Source organism: Jaculus jaculus, chromosome 9 (genome assembly GCF_020740685.1).
Source record: "Jaculus jaculus isolate mJacJac1 chromosome 9, mJacJac1.mat.Y.cur, whole genome shotgun sequence".
Lineage (NCBI taxonomy): Eukaryota > Metazoa > Chordata > Mammalia > Rodentia > Dipodidae > Jaculus > Jaculus jaculus.
This window is the reverse complement of record NC_059110.1, coordinates 85,968,035-85,983,423: the sequence shown is the minus strand read 5'-3', so window position 1 is coordinate 85,983,423 and position 15,389 is coordinate 85,968,035. Positions and strand designations below refer to the sequence as shown.

Below are 15,389 nucleotides of genomic sequence, written 5' to 3'. Positions count from 1 at the left end.
CTTTAGTGTCTATTGCTAGCAAGAGAGCAGGGCAGTATGTAATCATTATTGACTATCAGGTTAGCCTGGGATAGAGCAAGACCCTATCTCAAAAGACCAAAACATAAACAAAACCCCCAAAAGCCATTGGATCTAAATTTATTTATTTTTATTTTATTTTTATTTTTTTTTAGGCAAGCACAAAAGACTGGCCTTTTTTTTTTTTTTCCAAAAAAGATTTATTTATTTGAGTGAGAGACAGAGAAAGAGGGAGAGAGAGGGAAAGAGAAAGAGAGCGCCAGGACCTCTAGCTGCTGAAAACAAACTCCAGACACATGTGCCACCTTGTAAATCTTGCTTACGTGGGTCCTGGGTAATCAAACCTGGGTCCTTTGGCTCTGCAGGCAGGTGCCTTAACTGCTAAACCATCTCTCCAGCCCCTTATCCTTTCTTCTTCTTCTTTTTTTTTTAATGTGAGAGTGAGAAATAGAAAGAGAAAGACCAGGTCAGCCTGGACCAGAGTGAGACCCTACCTCGTAAAACCAAAAAAAAAAAGAAAGAGAGGGAGAAAGAGAATTGGCATACCAGGGCCTCAGCCACTGTAAGGAAACTACAGAATACATGGGACCCCTTGTGCACACTTTGTGTGTCTGGCTTTTCTGGGACCTGGAGAGTCTAACATGAGTCCTTAGGCTTCACAGGCAAGTGCTTTAACTATGAAGCCATCTTTCTAGGACAGATCTAAATTTTGAAAAATATATTTATTTGTGAGACAGACAGAGGGGCAGATAGAGAGAATGGGCATGCCATGACCTTCAGCCACTGCAAACAAACTCCAGACACAAGTGCCACCTTGTGCATCTGGCTTACATAGATCCTGAAGAATTGAATCTGGGTCCTTTGGCTTTGCAGGTAAGCACCTTAACTGCTAAGCCACCTCTCCAGCCTGTATCTAAATTTTTCAAAGCAAACTACAACATTAAAATGAATATTTAAGCTGGGTGTGGTAGCACACACCTTTAATCTCAGCACTTGTCAGCAGAGATAGGAGGATCACGGTGAATTTGAGGCCAGCCTGAACTCCAGCCTGAGCTAGCCCCTGCAAACAAACTCTGCCTGGCTTTAAGTAGGTACTGGGGAATAGAACATGGGTCATTAGGCTTTGCAGGTAAGCACCTTAATCACTCAACCATCTCCCCACCCCTAAAATAGAGATTTTTGAGAGCACAGCAAGCTATTTCTCTTTTCTCAACAGTATCATAATCCTCACACTTTTTATTATTTATTTATTTTAGTGTTTTCGAGGTAGGGTCTCACTCTAGCTCAGGCTGACCTGGAATTCACTATGTAATCTCAGGGTGGCCTCAAACTCATGGTGATCCTCCTACCTCTCTCCTTGCACTTTTTATTTTATTTTATTATTTTTTTTCTTTGTTAACAACTTCCATGATTATAAAATATATCCTGTGGTAATGCCCTCCCTCCCCCCACTTTCCCCTTTGAAACTGCGTTCTCCATCATATCCCCTCCCCCTCTCAATCAATCTCTCTTATTTTGTCACCATCTCCTCGCACCTTTAAAAACCAGGAATGTATATTTGTATGGATGCAAGGAGCATTTTGATGTGTCTGATAGACCCTCCCAAGATTTTAGGAAGGTCTTGGGGTGGAATGATGGAAAGGGGACAAGTATTTACCATTGACTTCTTGTCCTAAGCTCCCAGCACTGGGAAGTGTGAAGACCACAGCAGCCGAGGCCTGTGGCTGCCAGCCTTGCTGAAGCACTTCTGCAACTCCAGTTTAAACAAAAGCCCCAGGGATGCCTGCCCAGTAGGCTGAGCCTCCAAAGCTCTGGGGATCAAGAGAAACAAAGAGAGAGGGAAATCAGAATGCTGACAGAGCCATCAGCCACCAGCCCCAGGACTATAAAGAGGGGATCCGCAGAGGAAGTGGCACCAGATGGAGACCCAGACTGTGCAGCGGGAGCTGGGTGAGTAAGGCTCTGAGGGTGCCCTGGTCTTTCCTCAGAGACATGGGCAGAAAAGGGCCCAGTGTTCCTGCCTAGAGGTCAGAGACTTCAGTGGTAGACAGGGAAAGAGTGGAAGACTCTAGGGGAAGGAAGCTTTCTCTAGCCACCTATATGGCAATAACTATATCCCTAGAAAGCCCTAGAAAAGATTGGGGGCAAGGGGCAATAAGAAATGAGTGAGCTCCAGAACACAGGGAGAAGGTGTGGCAGGCAAGAACAGATAGAGGATCCAAATAAAAGTGTCAGAATTTACATGCATTAGTTCCTGGGCCAAATGTGGGCCCAGGAAAGAGTCACAATTGCCTATCCTGTCAAGGAACCAAAACATAGACCTTTCTTCTCCTCCCCCCATCTCCTCTTTCCTCTCCTTTCCCTTCCCCCATCTTTCCTTTGTTCATTCTACCATCAGTAATGTTTATATAACCTCTTTGACCCTCTGTGACCTCTTCTATGAAATGGAGATTGTGATAGGCTTGTGGGAATTGATACATTATTTTAGGTATTTAGAACAGGGTCTGACATGGAGTGAACCACTGTTGTGTTACTTTAATTACGGCTTTAAAATATTTTATTTATTTATTCAAGAGAGAGGGAGAGAAAGAGACTGATAGAGAAAGAGAGAGAGAGAAAGAGAATGTGTGTGTCAGGTCCTCCAGCCATTGCAAATGGACTCCAGATGCATGCACCACCTTGTGCATCTGGCTTTAAATGGGTACTGGGGAATAGAACCTGGGTCCTTTGGCTTACCCAGCAAGCGCCTTAAACATTCAACCATCTCTCCAACCCTAATTACAGTTTTTTGTACTGAAAATGGAATCTGGGGCCTTGTACATGCTAGCCATGTATACCACCATTTAGCTATCTCCCAATTTTTTCTCTCTCTCTCTTTCTCTGCTAGAAATAGGAACCAGGGCCTTGTTTATGCAAGGCAAGCACCACCAAGCTACAATGCCTAGTCTTATTTCTAGGAGGGCTGGTCTCCCAGGGATTGGACGTAAAGCATTGTAGGCAAGCTGTCTACCACTGAGTGTATTCCCAGCTCCTTACTTTTTATTCAGTTGCCCAGACAGATCTTGAACCCACAATCCTCTTTCCTCGTCTTCATAAGTCTTTTTCAAGAGCCCCCCCTGCTCTATCTCACCATGGGCTTGGCATTGTGTCTGCTTTACCCGTTTCCACAGGCCTGCCGATGACGTGCTTATCAAGGACATAGTAAGCAGGAAAATATCGGTACTGTGATGAGTGCTGGAAATCAAAGGGGGGGGGCACAGGCTAGAGTAGGACAGTCTGTGAGGTGGCAAGTTCAAGACCAGATAGGTCTAGACAGAATGGGAAGAGGGAATGGTGGCATAGATATGCAGAGCAGTAAATTAATTTCTTTTTTGGGGGGGGCGGGGGCGCATTCCATAGGCTCTTGATCTAGCCCAGGCTGACCTGGAATTCATATGTAGTCTTAGGCTGGCCTCGAATTCATAGTGCTCCTCCTACCTCAGCCTCCTGAGCGCTGAGATTAAAGGGGCATGTGCACCACCATGCCCGGCCACATTAAGTTAATTTGAGTGCTGTGAAGAGCCATGTAAGGGAAGACCAAGAAGAGTCAGAACGCTGGCTATCCTTGATTTGGGGGCAGGTGAGATGGGGACTCAAGCACTGTATGATTCATGGCATTAGGGGGTCTTGTCTAGATGGCTGCTAGGGAGTTGATACTGAGGAATGTGAGAGAAACCATAAGCAATGTTGCCACGTGGAGGCCAGCAAGAGGTCCCAGTGCCTTGCACTGCTTTGCCTGAATTCTTGTTTCTAATCCTGACAGTTACTTCATATGCATAATTACCACCAGAAGCTGGGCATGGTAGCATATGCCTTTAATCCCAGCACTCGGGAGGCTGAGGTAGGAGGATCACTGTAAATTCAAGGCCACCCTGAGACTACATAGTGAATTCCAGGTCAGCCTAAGCTGGAGTGACATCCTACCTTAAAAAAAAACAACAAAAAAACATGGCTGGAGAAATAGCTTAGTGGTTAAGGTGCTTGCCTGTAAAGCCTAAGGACCTTGGTTTGATTTCCCAGGACCCATGTAAGCCAGACACACAAGGTGGCACATGTGTCTGGAGTTCGTTTGCAGTGGCTGGAGGTCCTGGCATGCCCATTCTCTCTCTCTTTCTCAAATAAATAAAAATATTTTTAAAAATTACCACCAGAAAGCCTCAGATATAGAGAGTAAGCAGCAGAGAGCCAGGATTCCACCCAATCTGCGACTTCAAGCTTCCTTTTCCTATTCCTGTGCTCTCTTACCTTGTCCTCCCCATCCCATCCCAGAAGCCCCATTACTGATGTGTATTGTCTTTCAGAAACCCTTCCAACCACCAAGATGGCTCAGACCAACCCTATGCCAGGGTCCTTGGGACCATGGAAGGTAAGCTGACCCTATCACATAGAAACCAGAGGGATCAAAGAGGATAGGGCAGCTACCAAGGCTGACCTTGTTTCTGAGACAGTGACCAACCAGTGTGTAGGGGAAGGGACATTCTGCCAACAGAATGTCCTCAAAAGCCCATGATCAGGTGGGAGATGATACTTGGATTCCTGTATAAACTTTTCTCTATACTTAAAAATCATATTAAAACAGATAGTTTATAGCCAGGCATGGTGGCGCACACCTTTAATCCCAGCTCTTGGGAGGCAGAGGTAGGAGGATCGCCATGAGTTTGAGGCCTCCCTGAGACTACATAGTGAACTCCATAGTGAGACCCTACCTGAAAAAACCAAAACATTAAAAAAAAAAAAAAATAGAAACACAGCTCAGCCACATGTGTGCTGGTGCCTGTGGTCCAAGGTAGACAGGTGTCTTCTTAGATTGCTCTGTACTGTTATTATTGCAATAGGCTCTCTCTCAACCTAGAGCTCACCAATGCTGCTGGACTGTTAACCTGAGTCTCTAGTCTTCCTGCTGGGCCAGGTTCTAACCTTCTTGCCCCACTCAATCCCACTTCAGATAACCATCTACGACCAGGAGAACTTCCAGGGCAAGAGGATGGAGTTCACCAGTTCCTGCTCAAATGTCTCAGAGCGTAGTTTTGACAATGTTCGATCCCTCAAGGTGGAATGTGGAGCGTGAGTATGGACCTCAGCAGAGCGCCGGGCCCTTCTCCCGAGCTCTTTAGACATGGGACCGTATGAGTAAGGACAGGGGAAGATGTTCCCTCCTTCACCTCTTGCAGAGGGCCATCTTGGAGTGTTCTCACAGGGAAATCACTACATGCATAATTTGGTAACACTAAGCTAAAAGGAATGTGAGTTTGTAATGACTTGGTATTAGACTAAGGGGGTGTAGAAATTTTTTTTTTAAATCATGGAATGGGGCAAGACAGGGTCGGTAATCACATCAGGTTACTATCTAAAATCCCTTCAGAACATCCATAGGAACTTCCTGTTTTTATTGCCCACAGAAGAAATTAAAAAAAAAAATAGAGAAGAAACTATCAAGAGGCAGCTTCTCCTACCTGTACCACAGCAGACACTGTTAGCTAATTTTTCCATATAAAGGAACTCAACCCAAAGGCTCGAGACATACTATTTCTTAGTCTTCCAGAAGTTTCTTGTTAACAGCCTATTTGGGTGAGGGAGACCCTCTGTCTGCTGTTTGTCATCTGATTCTATTCTTGACATGTTAGCTCAGGCCTGAAACCACACAAGGAGGGAACTCTCCTTTGGCCTATGTAGAAGTGGCTTAAATGTGACCAGGCTTCAAGTTGCTTCATATCTAATTAGAGCTCCTTGGCTCTTTCAAACAGGCAACGGCTTTAAGCTCTCTTCAGCAAATAAGACTTAATTGTGAAAAGCTTAGCTAAGGTGTTCCAACAAATAAGATATAAATGGACTGTAGGAGAAAGAATCCACAAAGTAACAAGGGATCAAGTCTAGATATCCATCCTACCATCCATCCTTTTGCTTCCAGAAGATGCCTACAAGATCTGGAGCTAAAGAAAGTCTCTAGGTCATGAGCCTGGCCCTCCAGATAAAGTGATTTGGAAGGAAAAGAAATGTAGCGTTCCTAATACACATTACTGGAGCTAATACTCCAGTGAAGGAGGATACCCTTTCAGAGGGTAATTCCACAACAAACACTACATCTACAGACCTGCTTGAATAGCCGTAGTTGGTCATGACGCGCCACCTTATGTGGCCCTGGGATTGGTTTGACCCTCTACCCGACTCTAAATTTACTCAAAATGAAAGAGGCCTTCTTCCCAAGGCCACGGAAGGTTTGAACACCACTACCTACCTGTCTTTGGCAGCTGGATTGGTTACGAGCATACAAGCTTCTGTGGGCAACAGTTTATACTGGAGAGAGGAGAATACCCTCGCTGGGATGCCTGGAGTGGGAGCAATGCTTACCACATTGAGCGCCTCATGTCCTTCCGCCCCATCTGTTCTGCTGTGAGTCTTGGAGGTTCCAACTTCTGTTCATGGGGCGGGGCAAGAACAAGACTGGGCTGACATCTGTGTTACTATTCAATTATGTTGAATGTGACAGGGAGAAGGATTAGGCATAATAGTAATACTTCCCTTGAAGTCAGTCATTTGATTTTTAAAAAATTAACAGCTGGCCATCATGGTACATGCCTTTAATCCCAGTGCTTGGGAGGTAGAGGTAGGCGGATGGCTGTGAGTTCAAGGCCACCCTGAGACTACTAGCATTAAAGGTGTGTGCCACCACACCCAGCTTTATAGTCAACATTCTTAACTCCATACAGAACAACCCCACTGCCACAGAAAGTTCCCTGATACTCTTTTCCAGTCAATTGCTTCCCCATCATTAACACCAGGGTAAACCTTCATTTCTGAACATTCAGAAGGTTTCTACATTTTTTTCATTTTCTTCAAGGTAGGGTCTCATTCTAGCCCAATCTGAACTGGAACTAACTCTATAGTTCTAGGCTGGCCTCAAACTCAGTGATTCCCCTTTTGGCCTCCCAAGTGCTGGAATTAAAGGCTTGCAACACTCCTGGCAGTTTGTACATTAAAAAAAAAAAAAAAATGTTAGAGAGAGGGAGAGAATGGGTTTGCCAGGGCCTCCAGCTGCAGCAAACAAACTGCAGACGCATGCGCTACCTTGTGCATCTATCTGTCTTACATGGGTACTAGGGAATCAAATCTGGGTCCTTTAGCTTTGTAGGCAAGTGCCTTAATCACTAAGCCCACTCCAGCCCTGGTCTCTACATTTTTAATGCTTGTTTCATATTCATGTCTTACTGTACATTATTGCACACACACATGTATCAGACAGCCTTGTGTTTAGATCTTGATGGAGCTGTAGCTCAGTCATATAGCACTCACTCTAGCATGTGCAAAGCCCCGAGTTTCATCCCAACACTAACCCTGCCACTCCCCACCCCCGAAAAAAAAAAAAAACAACCCTTGGCATTTCTCATCAGTGGTTGTTATAGCCATGCAGTTTTCTTTTGTCATGGTATCTTCCTTTGTTGTAGTCTTAGCGCCTACATCTTTCAGCCACGTGTTCTGTAGGCAAGAAAATGTTTCAACTTTTAAAATCATGTCAGTTGAATCGTCAAATTAGGTTAACTATTACACCATTACTAAAAGTGTTAACTTCTGGATTATAGAATCACAAAGAGTCAAAGATTACCATCTTTGAGAAAGAAAACTTTATTGGACGCCAGTGGGAGATCTGTGATGACTATCCTTCCCTGCAAGCCATGGGTTGGTTCAACAATGAAGTTGGTTCCATGAAGATACAATGTGGAGCGTAAGTTTAACAACAAGGTTGACTGAATTTCAAAGTAATTCATACAGGCCTAAGGCGTGTTGATGTTATGACATGAATATGGCTTATTAAATTCCATACATTGGCATCATACTGGTATGTCACTACCGAGCTTAGAGTTCTTTGTACCAACTACCACTTGTTTTTAGATTTTCCTCCATTGGACATTTCTATGGAAAACATCTTGACTACTCTGGAGCTTTAATTCATAAATTTTCAATTAGTTGCAGCCATACTCATGCTTATCCACAGTGCCTGACGTTGTTTTCTACGCATGCGCTCAGGTTTGGAGGTGTAGGTCAGGTTGCTTTAAGTAGTTATAATAACGTAATACGCTTTGGATTTCCTAGCTGGGTCTGCTACCAGTACCCTGGGTATCGTGGGTATCAATACATCTTGGAATGCGACCACCATGGGGGAGACTATAAGCACTGGAGAGAGTGGGGCTCTCACGCGCAGACTTCCCAGATCCAGTCAATTCGCCGTATCCAGCAGTAATGGATTAAAACGCCGAGAGAATTCCTCAAGCATGAGACCTCTAGACTTTTATGTTCTACTCAGACATTGCTTCTGAATGTTAGCTTCTAAAATCCACAATAAATGTCATTAAAAAAAAAAAAAAAAGGCTTGTAGAATGAATTGTTTTACACAAACGACATTTTCATGGCTGAGAATTTTAAAAGAAACCTCCAAATTTTCCAGAGTGGTGATTCATGCCTTTAATCCCAGCGCCTAGGCTACTATCACCATGAGTGTGAGGTCAGCCTGGGCAAGAACAAGACCCTACCTCAAAAAACAAACAAAAAAAGCCCTCCTATACTGGGCATGGTGGCACACACTTTTAATCCCGGCAGTAGGATTGCCATGAATTTGAGTCCACCCTGAGACTACAGTTAATTTCAAGTCAACCTGGGTCAAGATCCTACCTTGAAAACAAAAACAAAAACCACCAAAACCTCCCCACCTAATTCCCTATTTATTTGAAAGAGGCGGGGGGTGGGGGAGAGAATGGGCGCGCCGGGGCAACCAGCCACTGCAAACGAACTCCAGATGTGTGCGCCCCCTTGTGCATCTGGTTTACGTGGGTCCTGGAGTCGAACCCAGATCCTTTGGCTTTGTAGGCAAATGCCTTAAGTGCTAAGCCATCTCTCCAGCCCACCTAATTCCCTTTTGAGACCTTGAAGTCACTTACCAAAGACTCTCCATGTCAAAGAATCATTCAAAGGTGTGTAGTGACCACTTAGGTTCTCTCCTCGTTCCTATTCATCTTTCACTTCAGCATTTTTTCTCCCTAACTTGTGACAAAGGATGCTAAAGCAATAGGAAAGTTCCTCAAATGCACACAGCCATGGACTTCTACTGTTATTTTGGAAACTTAATCTACTTAATTGATGAGCTCAACTTTGGTTTCTTTTTTTTAATTGGAAGAGCATAAGGCTTAATGCCCTTCAAAAACCAAGGCATCTGCTTTCAAAGCTGATTTTTCAATAAATATGGTAATTCTAATAACCTGTATGACCAAGAAAACAAAGACATATGACAATGGAGTACAATTAAGTTCTTTGCACATGTGGCCCATTGAAAGGGGGAAAAGTCATCAGTGTCACAATCACAAGTCTTCAGTAAGGAATTTAAAAAATTAAAGCACACAAATATAGTAACACAAACACCTCGAAAACTTTTAAAAAATTTTATTCAGCAACGTACACTTATTGTCTTAGTTTGAGCTACAAATCTCTCATTTTTGATAAAATAACTGAATCTAAGTATAATGTAATTGTTTTTTTAAACACTGAACATTAAGACATTAATAAAAGGAAGATCATGTAACTGACACTTCCTTATAATCCATGACACCAGAAATAGCTACAGAAAAAAAACCTAAGCAGTCAGCAAAAGGGAAAACTTCTGGTTAAGGATCTTCTATCTAGAAAATACCATTTTTAAGGTTTAGAGACTTTATTAAGCAAAGAGGAAGGGAAGTATACAGAGTGCTCCAGCCATGAGAAAGGTGAGAGGGTTGGTAAAATATAGGTATAGGGGGGGGTCCCCTCCCTCCATCTCAAACCAGAAGGATGAGAGAAATAGGAATTACCAGAGAAGGGACCTAGAGGTTTAAGAGATGATCAGTTAAAAAGAGCTTTGTTGTTGTTTTTGAGGTAGGGTCTGGCTCTATCCTAAACTGACCTGAAACTCACCCTATAGTCTCAGGCTGGCCTCGAACTCATCCTCCTTCTTCTGCCGGGATTAAAGATGCGTGCTGCCACGTCCTTTTTTTTTTTTTTTTTTTGGTGGGGGGAGGGTTCGAGGTAGGGTCTCACTCTAGCCCAAGCTGACCTGAAATTCACTATGTAGTCTCAGGGTGGCCTTGAACTCACAGCAATTCTACTTCTGCCTCCCAAGTACTGGGATTAAAGGCATACACCACCATGCCCGGCAAGCTTTTTTTTTAATTGGGCAAAATATGGGGAAGGAGAAAGGCCAACATCTTCTAACCAAACTTGTAACCTACTAATTATCCCCTCCCCCAAATTAGAAGGTAACCAGCTCCTTCCTAAGTGCCTATACTCACAATACAGAAAATTACTTTGTTTCTTCAATGTACCTGTTTTGCTTTTTGAAATAAGGTCTTGCTACCTATGTACCTCAGGCTGGCTTCAAACACTTCTGGCTTGCCTTCCTGGGAGTTGGGCATGCACCACTAAACCTGGCTTCCAGTACATTTTAAGACTGAACATATGGGGGTCATGGGAGGAGAGTATGATCATGGTATATTGTCTATACTTATGGAAGTTAATTTAGAAAAAAACTGAATATGATCTGGAGACAGCTCAGCAGTTAAAGGTGCTTGCTTACAGCCTGGGTTCAATTTCCCAGCACACACATAAAGCCAGATGCACAAAGTGGCACATACATCTGGAGTTCATCGCAATGGCAGGTGGCCCTGGCATGCCCATACTCACTTCATTAAAAAAAAAAAAAAAAAAGACTGAACATAAACAGAACTGACAGATGCTGGGGTAGTCTAAACCATCTTGGGATGTTGCTACTGCACTCTTGAATTTCTGCCTTCAAGGCAATGCATAAAGGAACCACTTCTTGAATGTTTACTACTAGATTTAGTTATTAACTGCTACTTTCTATGAAGCCATTGGAGGGCTTTGTTGCATTTTCAAAGTAAGTAAATATACACCAAAAGCAAGTTTCATGAAATAAAAGTAACCCTTCTTTCTACATGGAAAAAGCTACAAAAATGGTCACTTTTTTCCTTATCTAGGAGCACAGGAAAATCACCCCTGGGAATATTTCCTAAAAAGGCTCTAAAGAGATAACAAATGTTATCTTTAAAAAGATTTGACAAGCTCTGGCCAGTACATCTGCACACCTTGTAAAGTACACATACTTCATGTGAAATAAGGCTATTTAGTATATACATGCTGCTGTGATTGAACTAAATGCCCAATTTCTGAACTTTAATCCATTTTATCAGGTGATTTTGATTGCAATCATTCAGTAAATAAAATTCATGCTAAAATAATGAAGGTAAAAAGGCTATCCTACCTTTAAACCAGTTTTAAGACATAAAATTGTGGCAGAAGTACTTTCTTCATTTCTGTTTGAATGACTGTATTTCTTTTTTCACCAAATAACCCAAAATTGTATGGAGAAGAGCACTAGATCCGATCCAACAGTTTATAAAAATGACGAAATTAGCCGGGCGTGATGGCAAAAGCCTTTAACACCAGCACTCAGGAGGCATTGGTAAGAGGATGCTTGTGAGTTCAAGGCCACCCTGAGGCTACAAAGTAAATTCCAGGTCAGCCTGAGCTTAAAGTGAGACCCTACCTCAAAAACAAAAACAAAAACAAAAAAAACCCACAAAACAACAACAAAATAAAAAATTGACAATACTGCCATTTCAGGAAAAGCCCTTTAATAGACACAAGTCAAGCTCTCATTTAAACTGAACTTTATTCAATAGGTGCCAGTTTTTCTTCCTTCTAGTTCCTTCCAAAGATGATAAAGCTAATAGCAAAGTAGTAAGGACAGGTAGGTAGGTTACTTTTGGTAATGACACACAAATTAAACTTTCAAAACATGTGCATAGCTTTATTCATCTACTTAGATCTAACCTTTTCATGGAGCTTCGGCAGAATTGAGTGTGCAAAATGCATTTCTAAAACGTAATGCAAGCAAAGCTTTTCACATTTACACTGGCAGGAAGTACAGAGAAACTAACAAGTCACATTAGGGAGATTTCATCTTTTTTTAATGACAAGAATCGCACAGTTTATTATTTTGAGACAATTGTTGCAGACATGAATATTTAATTTTTTTCTCAGCAAGGTGCTTTAACAATAATTTTTTTTAAGTTGGAAAGAGCCAGTAACTTGGATCAAAGCTCACAGACTCCCAAATTAATGTGGACTCCATCATCTCCCTATATTTTCCAAACAATACTTTTAATAACACTTTTTATAACACTAAAGGAGACAGCAAGCTGAAACGTTTTTCAAAGCACAAGAAATGGTTTCAGAACATTACTTAAAAAAGGTGCTGAGGGGGGAAGGGAGTGAAAAATCCTTTTAATATTTCCCACTAGACAAGCCACTAACAGACTAAAAAGAAAAAGAAAAAACTGAAAAAGTGACTTTCCCAGTTTATAAAATAGTTCCAGTTTGACAAGATCTATGACTTTAAACAGAGAGCACCAGTTGGGCAATAAAATGAGCATTTCAACTGCATAAAAATCAGTGAGGTGGTAAGAACCATCAACTATCTCAGGCATTACTACATGGCCTTTCCAAAAGTTTAATATACATGCAAGGCACATTGATATAAAAATAGATCTCTGGCCAACAAATATATTAAATAAGCAAATTAAAATTTTGGCTCTGCAATATTGGCAACATCAAAATATAACCAGACAGCTTTGGACCACACATCTTTCTCATATTCCTCCACCTCATTTGGTGTCCCCTCCACACGTATGTTCGGGTGTGTGCTTGCACAGACATCCTTTGTCATGGAGCATTCCTACTCAATGGACCTTGCTAAGCAAAACTACACTAGAGAAGGCGGGAGCTTTGTTTAAATCTGACTTGTTCAGGACAGCATCACTTCTTTGTATAAAAAAAAATTAGGTCTTCAGATTACAGACAATTGTTTTCTAAGAAATAAGCAACAAATCAATGACACTATTATTTCAAGTCATTCTTCCCACTTCCCATTTTGAGGCAGAGAGGGAATAGAAAACAAAGCTAGGATTTATAATATTCTCAGTAGAAGACATTTTAAGGCCAAAAGTTTTGTTTTCCTAAGTAACTATCCTTCATAGGCCAGTTTCAACTACAGATGACTTACTTATTTCACTCCCTCCCAAAAAGAACTATGAACTTCATTCACTTTTATTAGTGGCTGTGCTACAGAAGTCATCAAAGCAACCTATGGTATGTAGTAATGTAAAAAGTGCATCACATTCTTGATTTTCAGTTTTTCATAGCAGCAGCAGGCTTAATCTAAAAAAAAAAAGTTGTATTTTCATTGTAAAAAATGTTAACAACATTTAATGAAATGTATTCAAGATCATGAAAACAACTCTCTATAAAGGATAAATGCAAAAAATAAACAAGGGCTAATTAAAGGTATCCATTCATATATACATATTAAAGCCACTTTTGCTAATACCAAATCTTTACAAACAGCAAAAGAAAATATGCATTTTAACAATAAAGCAAAAAAAAAAAAAAAAAAAAAAAAAAAAAAAAAGGCTGGAGAGATGGCTTAGCGGTTAAGGTGCTTGCCTGCAAAGCCTAAGGACCCACATTTGATTTCCCAGTATCCTCATAAGCCAGATGCACAAGATGGCACATGCATGTGAACTGTTTGCAGTGGTTGGAGGCCCTGGTGTGCCCATTCACGCCCATTCTCTCTACCTGTCTCTTCATCTCTCTGCTCCCCTTTCTGTCAAAATAAATAAAAATTTTTAAAAAGAAAAAAAAAGGCAGATGTTACTAAAGCAGTATCCACTTTGGAGCCTTTGTTTAGCACCTGAGGGAAACTGGGAATATGGAAAGCTACTGTAAGTGTATCTCAAGTTGGTTTGTTGGTCTATAGAGTTCAATTCTAATATACAGTAAAAGCAAAACTGAGTTGGGAAACACATTTGTAGCTATTTTTAATAAGGCTATAAGAAAAAGGATACTGCAGTGTTTTTCTAATTTTTCTTAATAAGTAGGGAAGCCTGAATCAGTAAGCCCATCAGTGTTGTGCGACATTCCAAGTAACGCAAAAGCAACATACCACCCATGCTTCACTGGGTATTTTTATGGACCACCTAAAGCTCTATTCATGATTGCTGGCACCCTTCATCTACTTGAAGACCCTTGCTTAAAAGCAAAGCAGGAAACTGAACATTGTGACACATGCCTTTAATCCCAGCACTCACGAGGCAGAGGTAGAGGATCACTGTGAGTTCGAAGCCAGCCTGGGACTACAGAGTGAATTCCAGGTCAGCCTGAGCTAGAGTGAAAGCCTACCTCAAAAAAAAAAAAAAAAAAAAAATTAAAGCAGTACTTATGGTATTCATTCTTTAAACCAAATGAGGCCGGTCTGGATTCTTATGCATCTGACCAGTTTGATGTTTTAATACACTTTAAGATAGTTAAAGTAGAAATCCATTGTTTTCACCATAGCTGAATGCTGTTGACTAGTAAGACCAATTTTGGCATGTCTCTTGGGCCCTTTTCAACTCAGAGCAGAAGAAGATAAGCAAATCTACTCTTCCTTTAAAACAAACCCAAGTTATGCCCTACCAGAATCCACCTTGAAAGGAATAACTTCAGTGGGCCCTTCCCATAGAAATTGTTCATTATATATTTGTCCCACTATACTGTTATCAGTTTTCCACAGTTAGCTGTATGTGAGGGATCATGTGTGATATGAGTGTATGACCAGTGGCATAACTATACCCATAACTCTTTGCAATCTGACTTCTATTTCTCTGAAGCTATGAAAGACTTCTTTGACGGGATAAACTAAGCTCTCTTAATTTCCTTTCTTTTGTAGCCACTTGATACATAACTTCACATTACACGGCTTTTCTGTGAGTTTAAAAGCTTACAATTAGCTGGACATGGTGGCACATGCCTTTAATCCCAGCACTTGGGAGGCAGAGGTAGGAGGACTGCTATGAGTTCAAGGCCAGCCTGAGACTACATAGTGAATTGCAGGTCAGCCTGGCTAGAGTAAGACCCTACCTCGGGGGAAAAATGTTAACAAAATGTTACAAAAGGAAAACCATGAGATGCTCTCATGTGAATTAGCAACAAACCTAACAACAACATAAAGTACTGCTGCTATGTCATGTCCTGGGAATATGTTTTATAATGTGGACAAATGCCAGAGTTGGAGGTTTGTCTAATTTTCCTTAAAACCTGTTATTTGAAAAAACCTTTATAAAGTTTTTGTCGATTTGAGTGATTACATGAGCAGCTGATTAACAGCAAAATTCAAGAAAATCAAAGCTGTCATTAACAAATTTCTATATACTAGCCATCCCCATCCTACAAATAGGAGAGCAGGCTACTATAGA

At 41.5% G+C, this 15,389-nt stretch overlaps 1 protein-coding gene across 2 annotated transcripts; it reads left to right on the top strand.

The window, feature by feature from the left end:
• Positions 1-1,913: 1,913 nt before the first annotated feature.
• Cryba1 (crystallin beta A1) lies at positions 1,914-8,347 on the top strand. Of its 2 annotated transcripts, XM_004664636.2 has the most exons (6): positions 1,914-1,968; positions 4,359-4,423; positions 5,003-5,121; positions 6,306-6,447; positions 7,635-7,777; positions 8,146-8,347. In XM_004664636.2, exons 1-6 carry the CDS (start codon positions 1,938-1,940, stop codon positions 8,291-8,293), a joined length of 648 nt encoding a protein of 215 aa, XP_004664693.1. In that variant the 5' UTR covers positions 1,914-1,937; the 3' UTR covers positions 8,294-8,347. The 2 variants fall into 2 exon arrangements, with proteins under 2 accessions (XP_004664693.1, XP_045015393.1); XM_045159458.1 differs by lacking the exons at positions 6,306-6,447; positions 8,146-8,347 and having other exon boundaries at positions 7,635-7,761.
• Positions 8,348-15,389: the final 7,042 nt, after the last annotated feature.

Excerpts from the sequence above, each read along its gene's own strand:
- Cryba1 (XM_004664636.2), top strand. The coding sequence starts at position 1,938 with ATGGAGACCCAGACTGTGCAGCGGGAGCTGG. Across the intron at positions 5,122-6,305 it reads CTCAAGGTGGAATGTGGAGC|CTGGATTGGTTACGAGCATA; the intron begins GTGAGTATGGAC and ends TGTCTTTGGCAG. Across the intron at positions 7,778-8,145 it reads ATGAAGATACAATGTGGAGC|CTGGGTCTGCTACCAGTACC; the intron begins GTAAGTTTAACA and ends TGGATTTCCTAG.